The sequence below is a fragment of the Ahaetulla prasina genome, chromosome 2 (genome assembly GCF_028640845.1).
Source record: "Ahaetulla prasina isolate Xishuangbanna chromosome 2, ASM2864084v1, whole genome shotgun sequence".
Taxonomy (NCBI): Eukaryota; Metazoa; Chordata; class Lepidosauria; order Squamata; family Colubridae; genus Ahaetulla; species Ahaetulla prasina.
In genome coordinates, this window is record NC_080540.1 from 186,622,565 (window position 1) to 186,641,772 (window position 19,208).

Here is a 19,208-nt window from a genome sequence, read left to right on the forward strand (position 1 = left end):
TATAATACTGACAACAAATTACATAGATTATGTTCACTGTAACAGCAGGTCTTTTGTCAGTCTTGCTTAACCCTGATGGAGATTAAGGTTGTCAGAACAAATATTTGCAAAATAGTTTCTTTATAATAGAAACTGTAATAAAGGAGACCAACATGACCATTTTTACATTACATTATACCCCATTAGATTTATATTCTTTCAAAATCTCTTTAAAGAATTCATCCATGCTTCTAAATTTAATTTTTCAGCCATTTGGACATATTTTATGAATTGTTAGTCAATTCAAATTCTTTAAAACAGAAGTTAAGTATCTTTTGAGAATTATATATCACATTTTAAAAACTAAGAAATTGTTGTGAACCCTCTCTTACCTTCAGATGGTTTGCCTATTCACAAGATGCTTATGATATAGAATCACAAAATAAGCACTAGGTACAATACAAAGTGCTATATTCCACCTTTTTTTTTTTTTTTTTAGAATAAATGTTTTATTGGTATATTTTTTCTTTAAAAAACATAAAAAATTCCAGGTCTATCTGAACAGCATATTGTTTGGGCACAATTAATTTTAAATAGATATACAACAATAGCCATAATAATACTAATAATCTTATATATCATATCAATATTAATCACAAAATAATATAATTAGTTTGTCCATTTTGCAATATTTTCAATATAAATTTTTATTATCTTTTAAAATTCTTTTTAAATTCTAACCTCTGTTTCTGTTAGTTAACCATTGGTAAAATAAATCCCATGTTTAAAAATATTCTGTTTCTTCCTTTTCTTTTATCTTAAGTGTCAATCCATCTCAGCACATGCTAATATTTTTTTATTACATTTTCATCTGTCGGGACCTCATAATTTTTCTATTGTTGTGTTCTTGCTGCCGTTACTACATGCAAAATTAAGTATGTATTCCCTTTATTATACTGTTCTGGTAATATCCCCAACAGAAATATTTCTGCTTTTGAATCATTTATCTTTTTTTTTTTACCAAGTATGTATTTTAGTCCAATATTTTTTTGCCTTTGGGCATGTCCACCACATATGATAATATGAACCTGGTGTCTGATTACACTTCCAACATTTAGCTGATAAGTTTTCAAACATCTCTGCTAACCTTGCTGGTGATAAATGCCACCTATAAAATAATTTGTATAAATTTTCCTTATAGGCCGTTGACGTAATTAGTTTGCAGTTTCTATCCCATAATTTCTGCCATTTATCTATTGAGTAACCAAAGTTTTTAGCCCATCTTATCATTGTTTCTTTCACTTGCTCTTCTTCCATTTTAATACTCAATAAATAGCTATACATTTTTAAAATTAATTTTTCATCTGTCCCTAGTAATATCTGGTCTAGTTCTGTTGGTTCTTTATAGCAACCATACATTCTTGCATCTTTCTCACATCTTGACTGTATCTGCACCAGGGGTGGGTTCTACTTACCTTTACTACCATTTTGCAACAAGATCGCGTGCGCATACTTGCTTTTCTCTCACACACGCTGAGCTTCTGCACATACACAGATCGCCTATGACAATATCCGGGTCGGTGGATGGAGCCTCCCGCCAATTTTACTACCGGTTCTATAGAACCGGTCTGAACCGGGGGCAACCTACCACTGATCTGCACGTGTGACCACCATGCTAAATCAATCCCTTGATTAGTCAGTTCTTGTTTAGATTTAAGTTCCCCTTTATCATTCAAAATGTCCTTGTACCTTACAATTTTTTCCATATTAATCACATTCAAATGTATCAGTGCCTCCATTATGGAGAGCCAGGCTGGTATTTTCATGTAGTGCCTTTCTTTAATTTTCCCCCATACTAACAATAGTGCATTTCTAACAAGGTGTCTTTGAAAATATCCATGTATTTTATTTTTCTCATACCGTACAAAGGCATGCTACCCCGGTTGGAGATCATGTTTAATTCTTCAAATAATTTTTTCCTAATTTCATCAGAATTGTTTGAAATAAAAACAACAGTCTCGGCAAAGGAACATTGGCTTACCTGAAGGTTCCTTCTATGTACGCTGCGTGAGAGTCCAAAGCAATGGGTTGTTAACTTCATCTGATTGGCCTGAGACTGAGTTGAATTTGTTTAAACACACCTCCTCTTCCTGTTTAGCTCCAGTTTATTAACGAAGAAGCGGTATTGGAGAAGACGAACTCAATGTGAAAACTGGAAAAAACGGAACAATAACCTCCAGATCCCTGTATATAGACAAAAAACAATAAGTGAAAATAGGGAGGGGTTGGACTCTCACGCAGCGTACATAGAAGGAACCTTCAGGTAAGCCAATGTTCCTTCTCCTGTACGCTGCTAAGAGAGTCCAAAGCAATGGGATATACCCAAGCTAAATATCCCTAGGGCGGGAAAGATTAGGAAGACTCAGCAACAGGAAGAACTCGCTGCAGGACCCTCCGTCCGAATGAGGCCTCGGCTGAGGCAAATTGGTCCATCTTGTAGTTTTTAATAAATGGCGAAGGAAAGGCCCACGTGGCTGCTCTGCAAATGTCCAAGATAGAGGCCTGGGTGGCCCAGGCAGCTGTGGTGGCGCTGCGGTGGAGTGTGCAGTGATGCGGCCTGGAAGATGGTGTTTCTGCTGGTCGTAGGCCATGGAAATACAGGCTTTTATCCACCTGCCTATGGTGGATGGGGAGACTTTGGTGCTCAGAGGCCTTGGTTGAAAGGAAACAAATAGGGATTCTGTCTTCCTGAAAGGAGCTGTTCTGTTGAGGTAAATACGCAGGGCCCTTCTTACGTCCAGCGTGTGCCATCGATGCTCCGATGGATGCTTGGGATGAGGACAAAAATCCGGTAAGATGACTTCTTGAGATCTATGAAAGCTTGTGTTTATTTTAGGAAGAAAGGTAGGGTCTAATCGGAGAATGACTCAGTTAGAGTGAAAAATCAATAAGTCCTTCCTGACCGAAAGGGCAGCGATCTCGGAGATCCTGCGGGCTGAGGTTATGGCTATGAGAAAAGCGACTTTAAAGGTTAAGAGCTTGAGACTGGAGGAGCTCAAGGGTTCAAAAGGGGAAGACGTAAGCTTCTGAAAGACAAGGGTTAGGTCCCAGGTAGGGTATCTGTGTGCGGAGGCGGTCGAGATTGTAAGCTCCCTCAGAAAAGCGTCGGATACTGGCGTGTTGAGAAAGTGTGGAGGTCCCGTCACAGAATAAAACAGTGGCAAGAGCTGCAACCTGCCGGCGGATGGTGTTGGTGGCTAAACCCTTGTCCAATCCGTCCTGGAGGAATTGCAGGATATGTCTAATGGAGGCAGAAGTAGGTTCTATTCGATGTCTAAGACACCAGCGATGGAATGATGACCATGTGGCCTCGTAAATACGCGTTGTGGATGGGCGTCTAGAAGCCAGAAGGGTGGAGATGACCCCCATGGAATGCTTTTCTTTCCTTAGTATCTCCCTGTCAAGTGCCAGACGGCTAGTTGGTAACATTGAGGTTCTGGGTGGAGAATGGCTCCTTGGCGTAGGGAAATCTGATCCGGTGGAATTCGCCAAGGTGGATTGATGGACAGGCTCACCAGATCCGCAAACCAACTCCGTCGAGGCCAGTAAGGGGCTATGAGGAGAACTTCTGCCTTCTGTTCCAAGATCTTTCGTATGACCCTTGGCAGAAGGGGAGTCGGGGGGAAGGCATAAAGAAGGCCCCGGGGCCACTGACATCGTAGAGCATCTGTTCCTTCTGCTCCTGGGGTTTGGAACCTGGAGAAGAACCTTGGAAGTTGTTTGTTGGTCGGGCTGGCAAAGAGGTCTACTATGGGTTGCCCGAATTTGATCGTGATTGTGAGAAACAGATCCGGATGCAGTTGCCACTCTGATTGATCGATGGTCGTCCTGCTCAGCCAATCCGCTTGTGTGTTGGCGACTCCGGATATGTGGGCTGCCTGTAGTGAGAGAAGATGTTTTTCTGCCCACAGGCCTATGGCTGCAGCCTCTTTCATCAATATGCAGGATCGGGTGCCTCCTTGACGGTTCACATGGGCCTTTGTGGTAGTGTTGTCCGTCAGCAGTAGCACATGATGGTTTGATAGCTGCGCTTGGAAGTACCTGAGAGCTAGATGAGCAGCTCTCATTTCCAACCAGTTGATGTCGTTCTTGAGGTCGTTGGGGGACCAACGACCCTGAGTTACCTGGTCTGATAGGTGGGCACCCCAGCCGTAAAGGCTTGCATCCGTGGTGAGGACAAGACGGCAATGTTCCTGGAATGAGCAGCCCTTTGTCAGGGCTGGAGACAGCCATCACTATAGAGACTTTCTGACCTTTGGGGGCAGAGGAATTCTGATATCGGTATGGCTGTTGCCTGTTCTTTGATGTGGGAGAAGTAGCCATTGTAGGGGTCGTGAGTGAGGGCACGATCGACAGACAAGAGACCATCTTTCCCAATAACTGTGAGAGCAGTGAAAGTGGAACCCTCTTGAGTGCCTTTACCTTTTTTGTCATGTCTCTCATGTTGAGGAGACGGTCTCGGGAAAGAAAAACCTGGCAGGATCTGGTGTTGATTCTTGCTCCCAGATGGACAATTTCGGTCGTAGGCACTAGATGGCTCTTTGCTTTGTTGACCGAAAAGCCGTGATCCTGTAGGGATTGAATTGTTACCTGTAAGTCCCGTAACGCCTGCTGGGCAGAAGACGACAGAATCAATATATCGTCCAGGTAACATTGCATTCTTACTGGAATTGTGCGAAGGTGGGCCGCCACAGCATCCAGAATCTTGGTGAAGGTACGAGGAGCGGAAGATAGACCGAAGGGCAGGGCCCTGTATTGAAAATGGGCTCCGGCATAACTGAACCTGAGAAAGCGTCTGTGGGCTGGTCTGATGGGTACATGTAGATAGGCCTCCTTGAGGTCGATGGATGTTAGATAGTCCCCTCTTCTGATGCTTCCTAAGATTGAATTGAGGGAGTGCATCTTGAATCTGCGATATTTGATGTGAAGGTTCAGTTGCTTCAGGTCTAAGATGGCTCTGGTGCCGCCTGATTTTTTGTCCACTAGGAAAAGAATTGAATAGAAGCCGGTCCCCTGGTGAGGCGTGGGAACCGGTTCTATGGCACTGATGGACAACAGGTGTTGAATCTCGTCTTCCATTTGAGCCCTCTTGGTGGGTTCTTTGGGAATCTGGCATTGGATGAATCTCCTCGGAGGATTTGAGTTGAATTCGAGGGAGAGACCAAGGGTGATGGTTTGCAGTACCCAGGCATCGGTTGTCGTGTGGGACCAGGTAGGGACGAACTTGGTGAGACGACCACCGATGGGATCCTGGCCGGGATAGTCATTTATTCCTGCGATAAGGTCGGAAGCCGGATCCACGGTAGGGACGTCTGGTCTGGGATTGCCTGGTCCTGTCACGAAAGGACTGTCTGTCCTGAAACCTGTCAGGGGGAGGTTGGAAGGAACGTTGATAGGCCGGGGATTGGAACCCGGGATCCTGGGTGCGAAAAGGCTGTCTGCGGTAAGGAAGAGAAGGACGTCTATCTGAACGTCTCGAGACGTAGGGAAGGATCTTACGTTTGTCTTTTCCCTCAACTAAAATAGGGTCTAGGGCTTCACCAAAGAGAGATCCACCCTTAAATGGGGCAGCCGCTAACCGCCATTTGGTCTTCATGTCGGCTTGCCATTGTCTGAGCCATAACAGCCTCCTGGAGGTGATGCTGGAGGCAAGGGCTCGGGATGCAAATTTTGCAGAATTAAGGGTGGCATCCGCAGTGTATTCAGCAGCCGCTATCAATTTATTTATGTCCTGATGTAATCTGGAGTCATCCTGAGGAATCCTCTCCTGCATTTGTCTGAGCCATATCAAAGAGGTTCTAGCAAAGAATGAGGCTGCTGTGGCAGATCTGATAGCCCAGGCAGCCGCTTGATGGGTTTTGCGGGTGGAGAGTTCCGCTCTGCGGTCCTCCGTTCGGAGACCTTCTGCTGCATCTGAAGGTATAATATTGGAGGAAGAAGCCAAGGTGGCAATTGGGGTGTCTACGGTAGGAACCTTGAGGAGGTCCTCAAGATCTTGATCCGTCGTGTACATCTTTTTGTCTGAGCCACTAGGAGTAGGAATGGCACCAGGGTGACCCCATTGACGTTGGATGGTGTCCAAGAAGAGCTTGGGTGAAGGAATTACCCGTTGCTCTGAGACTGGTTCAGTAAAGAGGAATTTATTGGGGTCTGACGGATCTGAAGCTCCCTCAGATTGGTGTAAGGCAACCCCCATGTTGGCCGTAACTTTTGCCTTGTGTAGTAATGTGTAGAAAAGCTCATGGCGAAAAAGGCCGGTGGGAGCAGGTTTGTCTGGGGCAGACTCTTCATCTTCAGACAGATTATACTCTGCTATGTCTTCCTCCCCCAAAAAGGAGTCCTCACTATGGTGTGAAGGGGTTGGAGAGCATGTGCGCAGCGCGCATAGTCTGGGTGGGTGGCTATCAGAATGGGGTCTTTGGTCAGAGCTGCCCGAAGGAGATGGAGCTGGGAAACCTTTCTGAGTGAAGGCATTGTCAATGCCTTGAGAAATGGTTTGCATGATAAGATGACGTATATCCTGAGAAATGGCAGGATTACTGTCCTCTCTGTGGGAGACTCCTGCTGCTGTGGGAGTGATGGTGGCAGAAGGTGCCTGATGTGGGGGCTCAGGCATGGCTCTAGAAGAATCTCCAAAAACTGTACAAATTGTTTCCTGGTTTTCTCCTGAACCACTAGGGATAGTGGGAGACCATCCAGGCTGATTTAATAAAGGAGAATCTTCAGTTAGTGGAACAGAAGTTTCCCTGCCTTCCTCTGCTAATCTTTGTTTTGCTTTATCAAATTGCCTATCCAAGGCCCGTTGTCTTCTGGAGGCATCTCTCTCTGCAGCAGCAGAGGTTTGGAGAGAAGTAGAAGACTTAGATTTGGTGGCAGAAGCCTTTGATTTGGATCTGCTCTTGTGAGGGGGAGGAGCCACGCTAGTAAGGTGTGCTTGGGAGGGCGAGGCAGAAGCCCGGGAAGGAGATCTGCTGCGATCCGCCATCTTGGAAATGAGGCCTAGTGGTTATCAGAGGCCTTGGAATATATGCCCAAATAATATAGTGGCCCTGATTTGAGAATCCTGGAATAAGATCAAACAATAAGGGCCAGTTAGCACCAAGCTGACACCACAGCTGGATTCAAAGCATTCAAAGGCTGCATGGGGGGTTGCTTGGGGGGGGTCCCCAAATGGCGCGAAGCAGGCACCACTGCTCCTATAGCGCCCTTTTTACTGCAGCGTTGGCAGGGGGAACTAGCCTCCGACACCACGGATCTTTTTCTCCACCCCTGCAGGCGCGAAGCCGACACCACGGCTTTTCCTGCGCTCCGCTGGCCTCCACTTACAGTTTGGTGAGGTCCAGCGATGTCCGTTCCTCAAACCGGCGATTCTACAAGGCTTGAGAGGCTTGGAATGTGAAAAAATGGCCGCCAGCCTTCGGGCGGCTCAGCTGAGCGGCGCTGGGCTGCACGCGAAGCACAAGCCTCTTTCCTCGCCGCTCCGGCTCCCAGCAGTCAAGAAAAAACAATTGGGCACTTTAAAACTTTTTTTAAGAATTTTTCCTAATTTATTGAAGGCCTATGAGCTGATAAAAGAGTCAAAAGCAATGGAGCTAAAGGAGGTAGTCTCTCTATGGCCGACTGAGTTAATAAACTGGAGCTAAACAGGAAGAGAAGGTGTGTTTAAACAAATTCAGCTCAGTCTCAGGCCAATCAGATGAAGTTAACAACCCATTGCTTTGGACTCTCTTAGCAGCGTACAGGAGAAATGTTCATTTTTATTGTAGCTAACCTTCCTATCAACGATAGCTGCAAGTTTTTCCAATTTCTCCAAATCTAATTTGATTTGTTGTAACAGTTTCATATAATTATCTTAATAGTTGTGCATCTTGCTGTCAGCTGAATTCTTAGGTATTTAACTTTTTTAGCTATCTGAATGTCTATTTGCTTGTTCTATTTTCTCGGCCCCACTTTTTCTGGCCATATAGTCTTTTCCACATTTACTGGTTCTTTTTGTCCTTTATGTTCTACTTCCTCTGCCCTTTCCTGTTCTTCAGTAATTCCAAATTGATATTCATAGAATTGATGTGCTTTATCTAATGAGTCTTTTTTCATTCCAAGTTACTAAGATTCCCTCTGGTGTCAACCATCTGAAATTTACATTGTATTTAATCAGCTGACCTGTCAGGAATTGGTATTGTCTTCTTCGGTTTCTTACTCTTGTTGGCACCTGTTTCAGCATCACTATTTCTTTCCCTTTATATTGCAGTGGGTCATCTCTTGCTTTTTATGCCACCTTTTTTTGTTATCCTCAGGCTATACCTACCATCTTATTTGGCAAACTAGGTCTAGGAGATTCCCTATCTTTCCTGTCCTTCAGGCAGCTGGCACACTGTTGGACTGCAGAGAAATAAGATGGTAATAGCTTCTTTTCTAATAACTTCTTCATTTCTCACAGCAACTAAGGCAACGTTACTGAAAGAAAGCGGAAGATAGGGCCATTTCCACTGTGACATAACATAACATAACATAACATCAGAGTTGGAAGGGACCTTGGAGGCCTTCTAGTCCAACCCCCTGCCCAGGCAGGAAACCCTACACCATCTCAGTCAGATGGTTATCCAACATTTTCTTAAAAATTTCCAGTGTTGGAGCATTCACAACTTCTGAAGGCAAGTCGTTCCACTTATTAATTGTTCTAACTGTCAGGAAATTTCTCCTTAGTTCTAAGTTGCTTCTTTCCTTGATCAGTTTCCACCCATTGCTTCTTGTTCTACCCTCAGGTGCTCTGGAGAACAGCCCAACTCCCACTTCTCTGTGGCAGCCCCTGAGATATTGGAACACTGCTATCATGTCTCCCCTGGTCCTTCTTTTTGTTAAACTAGACATACCCAGTTCCTGCAGCCGTTCTTCATATGTTTTATCCTCCAGTCCCCTAATCATCTTTGTTGCTCTTCTCTGCACTCTTTCTAGAGTCTCAACATCTTTTTTACATCGTGGCGACCAAAACTGGATGCAATATTCCAAGTGTGGCCTTACCAAGGCATTATAAAGTGGTACTAGCACTTCACGTGATCTTGATTCTATCCCTCTGTTTATGCAGCCCAGAACTGTGTTGGCTTTTTTAACAGCTGCTGCACACTGCTGGCTCATATCTAGATGGTTATCCACTAGGACTCCAATTAATTATACATAAACTTTATTAAGCTCTGTCCTGATACCACATGATCCCAACGTTGATTCATTTCTTGATGCCCCTATTTGAAAATGCCTCCCAGCACCATGGCAGAAAAACAGAGAAGCACACATTAATTCCACCTGTCCTAAACATGGTAGGAAAAAGGAATGGTTCTATATTCTCACCTGGTGATGCTTGCCCTGGATTTTGGCTCGAGCAATCTCAGAGCTGTTGCGGCGGGGTCCACGTCGACGACGAGCATAGTTTGCTTCTTGGAATTCTTTTATTTTTTTCCTTTGCAGACGTATTTGGTGGCTGCAGCTCACATTATATCTATTATGACCAGAAATAAAACATAATTTCTGTTCCTTAGAAATAAAATAAAGCTTCTTTTCCAATCTATTAGTATCTAGGTGTTCATGCTCTAAATTATTTGTTTAGGAGTCATAAATTTCAAGAAGATCCAATTATCACTACCTTTTTGCACATGTTACAGAACAGAACCTCTTGGAACCACGGAACTGACTGGCAGGGCCATATTTGCCACAGAACTCACATTTCAGCAAGTTTCCTTTCTTGTCTTGATCTGAGGAAATGACAGATGAAAAGATACTTTATAAGTAATCTTGTAAATTAGCAAAAATAGGATATAAACCTAAAATCTATTTGAAAAAAAGACTGTACTGTTCCACAGGACTACACTAAATATTTATTTAAAGAATAAATCTTTCCCTTAAGAAAGTTTCGAAGCCTCATAATTTTTATACTGGGTAAACATTAAACCTTGACAATGCTAACAATCTGGATAACTCTTCAAAGAAGACCATATCAATTTCTAAGAATGTGAATTGGCACTCAGACTCTTCTTGCTTTAAAAAAAATAGAAAAATGGACAAAATATCTATTTAGTATTTATTAGGAAGAAAATATCTCATCATAATCATGATGCAAGATTTCTTTCTATCTACTCTTAGTTCTCAGCAAACACTCACCAACAGTTAAACTTTCTACTCCAGGAGAGTTGCTGGGTTGGTTGTTAGATTGCCTAGAAGGAGTGGCCCCTTGAAGAGGCTTTTCAAAGTCTTTAAGGAACTGAGAGTAGCCCACCTGCATTCAAAAGAGGGGGAAAAAAACTTGCATTAGCACCATTGACAGCATTTATTTTTTACATGCCTCATTAGATGGGCCTATAAGATTATTACATTTTCCCCCTCTGGCTCTGGTAGTATCAGCTAAGTCCACAGGGAGCTCATTCTGGCAGGTATGGAAGGGCAAGGAAGAATATATTGTTTAGTCATGTTACATCATCCCAATTTTTAAAAGAAATATTTTTACTTTAATTGATTTGAATACAAAAACAAAAAGAAAGAAATTAATATAGAATTTTAGAAACAAACAGGCATATGTTAAAGGATTCACATATATAAACATTCTATATAAACATTTCAATGAATGGTAGCTGGATTTCATTATAATCATTCATTTTAATCTATATCAATAAAAGTTCATAATATTAATTTTGCAGACCACTGAGGAACTGAGGGCCATATTTCTTTGTAATGCTAAAGAATACGTCTTTTAGTTATAAATAGGAAACAGAAAATCTACTTTCTGTATTCAGATATCTAGCTCTATGCAGCAGGAACATAATTCAGAAGAATCTGAATATATCAAAGTACATGTGCTCACACATCCCCTCAATGGAACAATTACAGGAAAGGGAAGAAATATATATTTATAAGAACCATTAATCTCATTGTAATCCCAATATCACGACAATTTATATATTATAATTTTACTATATTATATTTATGTAGCCTTTTCTATATAAATGGAAGAGTCCAACAAATCTGAAATAAATATTTTTTGGCATTGAATAAGACATAATTTAAGATCTAATGAAATTTTTGGTACTGAGATTAAAACTACTCCCATGCCCTAGACAAAGGTCTCATTCTTTTTTCCATTCAGCTTTTTAAGTTTTATATCAAATTAATTCACCACAACAATTTTATAATGGTTTTGGGGTCATAAGATTTAATGTTTGTAGTTGATTATATTTATTAGGCTAAAAATGTCACAGGTCTAAATTAGAACATCAATAGATGTTGTCATTATAAATACTACCACTGAGCTGCACTAGCAAAATAATACTTGTCCTGTAATGCAAAAAATAATAAACATTCATCATTTTCATCTACTCATTGCCTCCTATCAAATTTTTTCACATATTCCCCCATAATTCTGAGATTTGTTTTAGCCCATAGGATCTATTTAGAATGACAAAAAGAATCAAAATGTTACAGTAATAGCCTGCTTACCGGGAAAGGCTCTGCCCCTTCTTGAATGACAAAGCCCTCTATGATATGTGTAAGAATCTGAGGCTTGACTATGGCTTGTGGAGGTTTGGAATCTCCAGTCTGACGTGACAACATAGCCAGTGTAGGAACAGAAGCAATTGTTGGATTTGCAGAGTTGGGATCACTTGGGGATGCATTTAGAGTACCACTGGTGAAAGAGTCAGTCTTCTCTAAAACAGAAACACCATTAACAAACTAAATTTTAAAAATATTGTATATTTAACAAAAAGGATTTGTTTTATAAAAAATAAATCCACATATTCATTGTTAAATATAATTCCATGTGGGAATCGGATACACTGTTGAACCTGTATATATTTATTTAGTTAGTTGTCATAATATTTGATTGATTGAAATAAAAAAACTGAAACATTGAAAATGATAAAGCAAAGCTAAAAACACAAGTAACAGGTGATGTTAATAATAATGGAGCCATGTTGCTGGTCCTCCAGGGTTCTCAGGCATAACCAAGTCAAGATCTTTGAAAACTCAGACACGATGGAGTCAGCATCATTGTATTTGTTAAACAGTATTTAATCCCCTTGCAGAATTTGAAGATTCAATACCAGTTAGAATGGATGATGTAGCAGGGCAATTACTGCTCATGACAATTTCTTCCAAGGGGGTCTCACATGTTGATCTCAAGTTCTTTCTTTCTTTTTTTGCATTTTTTTTTATTTTTTAACATGTCAAAGTTTCATTTTCAATTAAACAGTGTGTTGTCTTGATATAAATAGTTTGAAAGGTAGTAATCATAATGTTTACAACAATATTAATTACATTGATATTAATTATATAATAATAAAAATAATCAAATTTGCTTCTCTATTTTAACAAATCTCCCTTATTTCATTAATCTTTTTCTTATATTTCCATGTTTCTAACTTCTGTTTTTGTTATATAATCATTGATAAAATAAATCCCATATCATAAAATATTCAGTTTGTTCCTTTTCTTTAATTGCAAGTGTTAATATATTCATTTCTGCACATTCTAATATTTTTTAAATCACATTTTCATCTGTAGGCATCTCTTCACTTTTCCATTGTTCTGCAAATACAATTCTGGCTATAGTTAATACATGTAGGATCAAATATGTATTCCCTTTATTATAATTATTCAGTAGAATATCCAACAAACATATTTCTGGTTTTGAATCAATATGTTGCTTTACTATTTTTTCCAACCCTGTATGTATTTTTGTCTATTTTTTTTCCCCTTTTGGGCAAGTCCACCACATATGATAGTACAAACCAGGTATCTGATGGCATTTCTACCATTTAACCAACATACCCTTAAACATCTTTGACAATCTTGAGGGCGAGAAGTGCCATCTATAAAACATTTTATATACTGAATTTTTCGGACTATAAGACGTATCAGAGTATAAAATGCACCTTAGTTTTTGAGGAGGAAAATAAGAAAAAAGCTGATTGGTGGGGGGATCAGCCTCCCGGAATATCCCAATCAGCTGTTCCCAGAGGTGAATTTTAGCCAGTCTTTAGCAAGGCTTTTTTTCTGCAGCTCTGTTTCAGTTTCAGAGGCTGAAACCTCCATTTTTTCAGCCTCTGAAATCTCCGTTTGAGAGGCTGGGCAGGGCTACATTTGGATTATAAGATGCACCCAGATTTTCACCCTCTTTTTGGGGGGAAAAAGGCACGTCTTATACTCCAAAAAATATGGTCAATAATCTTTTATGCCTCAAACCAATCCAATCTTTCACCCAAGTAAGTACCGAGGCATGATAATACAACTCCCAATCTGGCAACCCAGATTTTTATTTATTTATTTTTCGAGTCTTGCAATATTTTCAAGGTCATTCTTGCCTTTTTCCCTTGCCAAATATATCTTTATATTGTTTTATTTAGTTCTTCAAAGTACCGTTTTTCCAGCTTTATCGGAATTGTTTGAAATAGATACAGTAATCTCAGCAGGATATTCATTTTTATAGTAGCTATTCTTCTGATCAATGACAGTTGCAAGTTTTTCCACTTCTCCAAGTCTATTTTAATTTGTTGCATCAATTTATAGTAATTATCTTCTTTAATAGTTACACATCTTGCCTTTAATTGAATTCCTAAATATTCCTAAATATTTTACTTTCTTAACTACCTGAATAGTTCAGTATTCCTTTTTCTGTGTATCTGTAAGGTTCTTGACCAAAATCTTAGTTTTTTCTTTATTTCCAGTCCTGCAACATCACCATATTCTTCTATTTTTAAAATTAATTTGGGTCCTGTTTCTTGTGGATCTTCCAAAATAAAAACCAAATCATTTGCAAACACCTGTAGCTTATATTTTTCTTTTTTTATTCCCATGCCTTTTATTTTTATATCTTGTCTAATATTTCTGTTTAACACTTCCAATGTCAATATAAATACTAGAGGGGATAGTGGACATCCTTGTCTTGTGCCTTTTTTTATATTAAAGTTCTCTGTTGTATCTCCATTTATCATCACCTTTGCCATTTGCTTGTGATATATTGCCTTAATCGTATTGATAAATCTCTTCCCAAAATCCATAATGTTTAATTGTAATAACATAAATTGCCAGTTTATCAAATGCTTTCTGCGCATCTAGGAAAATCAATGCCATTTGTTTTCCAGGGTGTGCATCATAATTCTCCAGTGTGTTTAAGATCATTCTCATATTGTTTTTAACCTCTCTCTTCGGCAGAAATCCATTCTGATCTAAATGTATAAATTCATTCAAAACTCTTTTTAATCTCTCTGCTATTATTGAAGCATATATTGATCTCAACTTCTCATGTCAATTTCTACTCATAGGAATATCACATGCTGATTGAGGACCAGAGGAAACAGTACTGTCAGCTTCTATGATGCTTGCTAGCTTTCGGCTGCCATTGTAACACGAGGGGGGAGGTATTGTAGGAATTTGGGAGGGGGGAAATGAGCTGGTGGAGATGTCTCGAAAAAGGATGGAAACTTCCATCTTCATAGCAGCTGCTGTCAGAGCTGATAGCTGTCAAGGTCAACTGTTCTGGCATACCAGATAGATGGGACTGTCTGCACCCCACAACACCTTGGGGAGATGTGGATTGGACGCTCAACTTGGGTCCTTGTGGGGGCTGAGGCGTGGCCAGTGTTGTGACGGAACGGTTGATATCCCCTCCGAAATGGGGGTCAATTGTGGACCACAGCTGCCTCGAAGAAGGCAGCAAAGAATAGGGGAGCTGCTGGTGTGCACAGGGAGGCAGCAAACTCCCTGCAGCCCCGGTTTTTCCCCCCCAACCCATCGGGGAGGAAGGCAGCTGCCATCAGCTGCCACAAAGTTGGAGACGGCCACAAGAATTGGGCAGGAGGAAGAATCACTTTTAAAAGAACAGAAAGTCAAAATTGGGTGAGATATTATCAGCTCACAAAAGGGGAAAAAATGCACAAGCATTGAAGAAAATTGGAACTAGCGGCTAAACTTAATTGGAATAAAAAACGGAAGGAAATAATTAAAAATATCTTGAATTCTGAAGGAGAGGGCTTGGAGTGGAAGTTTAGAGCCCTTCCTAATGGAAAGAAAATATTAAATTTTGAAAAGAGAAGGCTCGGAATGGAAGTTAAGAGCCCTAAAATTAAACAAGAAAGGAGAATAAATATCCCTCAATTATACATGTTTGATCCCTGGAATTCTGATGGACTATTTAAGATATAAAAGAAACAGGAAAGTGAAGTTAAACGGAATTCTACTTTTAGACTTTAATGTAATATTTTAAATCCCCTTTCCATCGAAACTTGTAATCAGAAGAAAGTCAAAGAAATTATTAATTGGTACAAGTGAAAAAGGAAAATAGATGGAGACAAAGGGAAGGCGTGGTTTATTTTTCTTGGAATTAAAATGGAGACACTGTTAACTGTGACTGTGATTTAAAAGATACTCAATGACAGAAGAAAAATGGAAAAAAGAGGTTGAAGGGAACTCTATTTTAGATCTTAATGGAATATTTTAAATTCCTTTATCCCCTGGAATTTGTCCCTCTACACCCAGATGTTTGTGAATAGAAGAAAATTAAAGAAACTACTTAAAATGGAGTAAGTGAAAGAGGACAACAAGTGGAGACAAAGGGAAGGCATGGTTTACTTTTGCAGAAACTAAAATGGATATTGTATTAACTGCGACTGCAACTTAAAAAATATTTAAAGATAGAAAATATTGCTTTTCGAGACTTTAAACAATTCTAACATGCATTTAAAAACAGACTTTGGATCAGAAAATTGACTTAAGAAACAAGGGAAAAACTTGACTGCTACTCAAAATGGATATTTAGTTATCCGTGGTTTGCAACTGTATCAAAGAGTGACATTCAGAGGCAAAGGAAGAAAAGCAAGATTGTAACAACTTTTGTTTTAGGATTACTTCCAGGATTGCCACAAGAATGGATTTTGAACGCCTCCACTTTAAATTTAAATAGAATAATTTTAAACTATATTAAACAGTGATTTCTATAGGCAGAGGAAGATAGCAGGAACTGAATAGTCTTGATGATCTCAGGACTATTCCCATATAGATGGATAGGTTGATGTGATTGCACAACCGCTCTAAGAAAGGATGTTTAAAAGCTGTCTTTAGATTTAATTGTTTTTTGATGATTCGAAATTTTAAAAGAAATATTGTTATTTATGATTTGCAATTATATTAAATAGTGATCTTTAGAGACAGAGGAAGATAGCAGGAACTGAATAGTCTTTATTTCAGGATTATTCCCTTGTAGATGGATAAATTGATGTGATTGCACGACCGCTCTAAGAAAGGACGTTAAAAGGCTGTCTTCAGATCTATATTAAAGGTTTTAAGAGATAAATTGTATTTATGCAAAATATAAATGATAATTATAGAACTGTTAAGGATACTTTGGGGAATGAGGGAAAGATTACAGAAAATTATTTTTGGATCTGAAATTTTAAAAGAAATATTGTTACTTATGATTTTCAATGATACTAGACAATGATTCTAGAGGCTGAGGAGGATAGCAGGAACTGAATAGTTTTTATTTTAGGACTATTCCCATGTAGACTGCTCTAAGAAAGGATATTAATGGCTGCCTTTAGATCTATATCAAAAGTTTTAAAAAAAGAATTGTATTTATGTAAAATATAGATGATGACTATAGGAAAAGTTTTAGAGATATTTTGGGGAATGAAGGAAAGATTATAGACTAAGAAGGGGAGGAGGGAAACGAGTATTGGATTGGGGATTAGATTTCATTTAAATTTTATTGACATTGGATACAATTTTTAAGAGAAAGGTGCAAAAATTATTAATTTGAATGAAGGAAATACATTGTATAGATGAAATTTGAAATGTGTTTAAGGATGTACCTGATTGACAATCTGTTCACAAAGTTGTTTTGTGTGTGTGTGTGTGTGTGTGTGTGTGTGTGTGTGTGTGTGTGTGTGTGTGTGTGTATAAATTTTTTTTAAAAAATTGGAAAAAAAAAACTTGGGTACTTGTGGGGAGGGATTTCACACCTCTTGCTTCAGACTTTTCTTTTCTTTCATTGTGTTCAGTTCATACTTAGTAAAAGTACCTTTGGGGTTTTTCTTTCTTGAGTTTTGAACGGAGGCACACATGATAAGTACATTTATGAGCCATGGAGGGGAGAAAATTATATGTGGAAACAAAGCTTCATCCTAATCATTTTCCAAGATTCAGAGGCTTTACTTGATAGAGCATCATTAAGATTCTGTTCATGTACAAATGCCTCAATCCCCAACTAGAAAGAATTTGTGCTTTACCTCTTAAGTAATCTGATGTCTTATATAAACTTACACATATGGGTTTGTGCCTATGTAACATCATTCCAACAGACAGGCAGCCACTGTCCTCAATTTATCTTTTCACTTATCATTTCACTCAGTTTTATCAGTTGTTTCAGGTAGGCAAAGACAAGAAACAGACACCACAAGAAATACTAAAAATCTATTTAGCCTATAACAAAATCTTGAAAATCTGACAGTGTTTCCCCTTCCTTCCCTCCTATACCAATAATATTCAAACCAGGGCAACCCTGAGTTTCTTTCTCAAGCTATCTGATATTCCTGGGTAATGTTCATGGTTTACTGATGGTTGCTGTATATGGGTGTTGGTCTTACCTAATACACCCCTTTTCTGATGAGAAGGAGTGACTCCAGGCATGGGTATCACTCTGTCTTCTGGCTCTATGGACAGGGTTCAAACTTAAGAGACGCCCCCTTTGTAGACCTCCCACTTTCAACGATGTTTGACGAGGGTTCCAAATAATGTACCTGTAACAACACCCCATGGACATCTCCCTGACCAGACCCTTTCATTAGGGTGGGGCTGGAGTCACTCCTTCTCATTAGAAAAGGGGTGTATCAGGTAAGACCAACACCCATTTTCCTGCATGAGAAGTCGTGACTCCAGGCATGGGACTTACCCAAGCTGTCAGTCCTCATGGGTGGGAAGCCGTCTGGTCCTCTCCTTCAGGTGTCTCTACCACACGTTGTAGTACTCTCCGACCAAAGGCCGCCTCAGCTGATGCATATGCGTCAATCCGATAATGACGTATAAAAGGTGACGGAGTCGACCAGGTCGCTGCCCTGCAAATCTCCTCCACCGACACTTGTGTGGCCCATGCGGCCGATGTGGCCGCACTCCTCGTTGAATGTGCCGTAATAGCCTTAGGCCTTGGTAAAGCCTGAGCCTCGTAGGCTCTGGCTATGGTGGCTCTGAGTAACCTGCCCACCGCCGAAGCGGAAAGCTTCTGTCCCATGGTGGATGGTTGGAATGACACAAAAAGTGCCTCTGTCCGTCGGAAAGCCCTAGTTCTTTTGATGTAAACCCTCAGAGCCCGTCTGACATCCAGAGTGTGCCACACACGTTCCTTCGCGTGTGATGGATTAGGACAAAAATCCGGAAGAACCAACTCCTGGGCCCTGTGGAACCAGAAGTTGACCTTCGGCACAAAGGTTGGGTCCAAACGCAAAACCACTCTATCGGAGTGGAACACACACAAGTCTTCTCGCACCGAGAGTGCGGCCAGTTCCGAAATCCTGAGGGCCGATGTGATGGCTACCAAAAACAGCATCTTGTAAGTCAAAAAACTGATGTGAACTGTCCTAATCGGTTCAAAGGGAGCCTTGCAAAGTGCCTGCAAAACCTTCTGAAGGTCCCAGGTGGGATAACGGTGAACCACTGCCGGTCTCAGGTTGGTCGCCCCCCTCAAAAACCTCTTTACCTCTGGGTCCTTTGTCACCGACCGCCTACCCGCAGAACCTAACACTGACGCTATTGCTGCCACCTGCCTGCGTAACATCCCTGGTGCCAGCCCTTTCTTCAACCCAGCCTGCAAAAACTGCAACAACTGTGGAACCTTTACCTTGGTTGGCTGAATGCTCCTACCAGTGCACCAAATCACAAAGGTTCTCCAAGTGGAGTCCTAAATTCGTGTAGTAGATGGTCGTCTAGCCGCCTGCATTGTCGTTATCACATCTGAGGGAAATTTCCGTCTTTCTAGCAGCCTCCGCTCAACAGCCACGCGGTCAAGTGCAACCATTGGGGACCCGGGTGATGAACCGGTCCCTGATTGAGAGACACCCTGTCAGGTGGAATCCTCCATGGAGCGGCAACCGACAGACGTACCAGATCCGCAAACCACGGCCTTCTGGGCCAGTATGGTG

General features: G+C 40.6%; 1 protein-coding gene across 8 annotated transcripts in view; it reads right to left on the bottom strand.

Moving 5' to 3' along the window:
• PHC1 (polyhomeotic homolog 1) overlaps positions 1-19,208 on the bottom strand; it is a 274,243-nt gene that overhangs the window by 57,814 nt on the left and 197,221 nt on the right. For 7 of the 8 annotated variants that reach the window (XM_058166767.1, XM_058166765.1, XM_058166766.1 and 4 more), the window contains 4 exons: positions 11,518-11,726; positions 10,189-10,303; positions 9,674-9,782; positions 9,382-9,529 (listed from right to left, as the gene is read on the bottom strand). In XM_058166767.1, the coding sequence (XP_058022750.1) occupies positions 9,382-9,529; positions 9,674-9,782; positions 10,189-10,303; positions 11,518-11,726 (581 nt within the window). Of the gene's footprint in view, positions 1-2,020; positions 2,224-9,381; positions 9,530-9,673; positions 9,783-10,188; positions 10,304-11,517; positions 11,727-19,208 lie in introns of all 8 variants that reach the window. The other variant, XR_009153197.1, reaches the window with a different exon arrangement.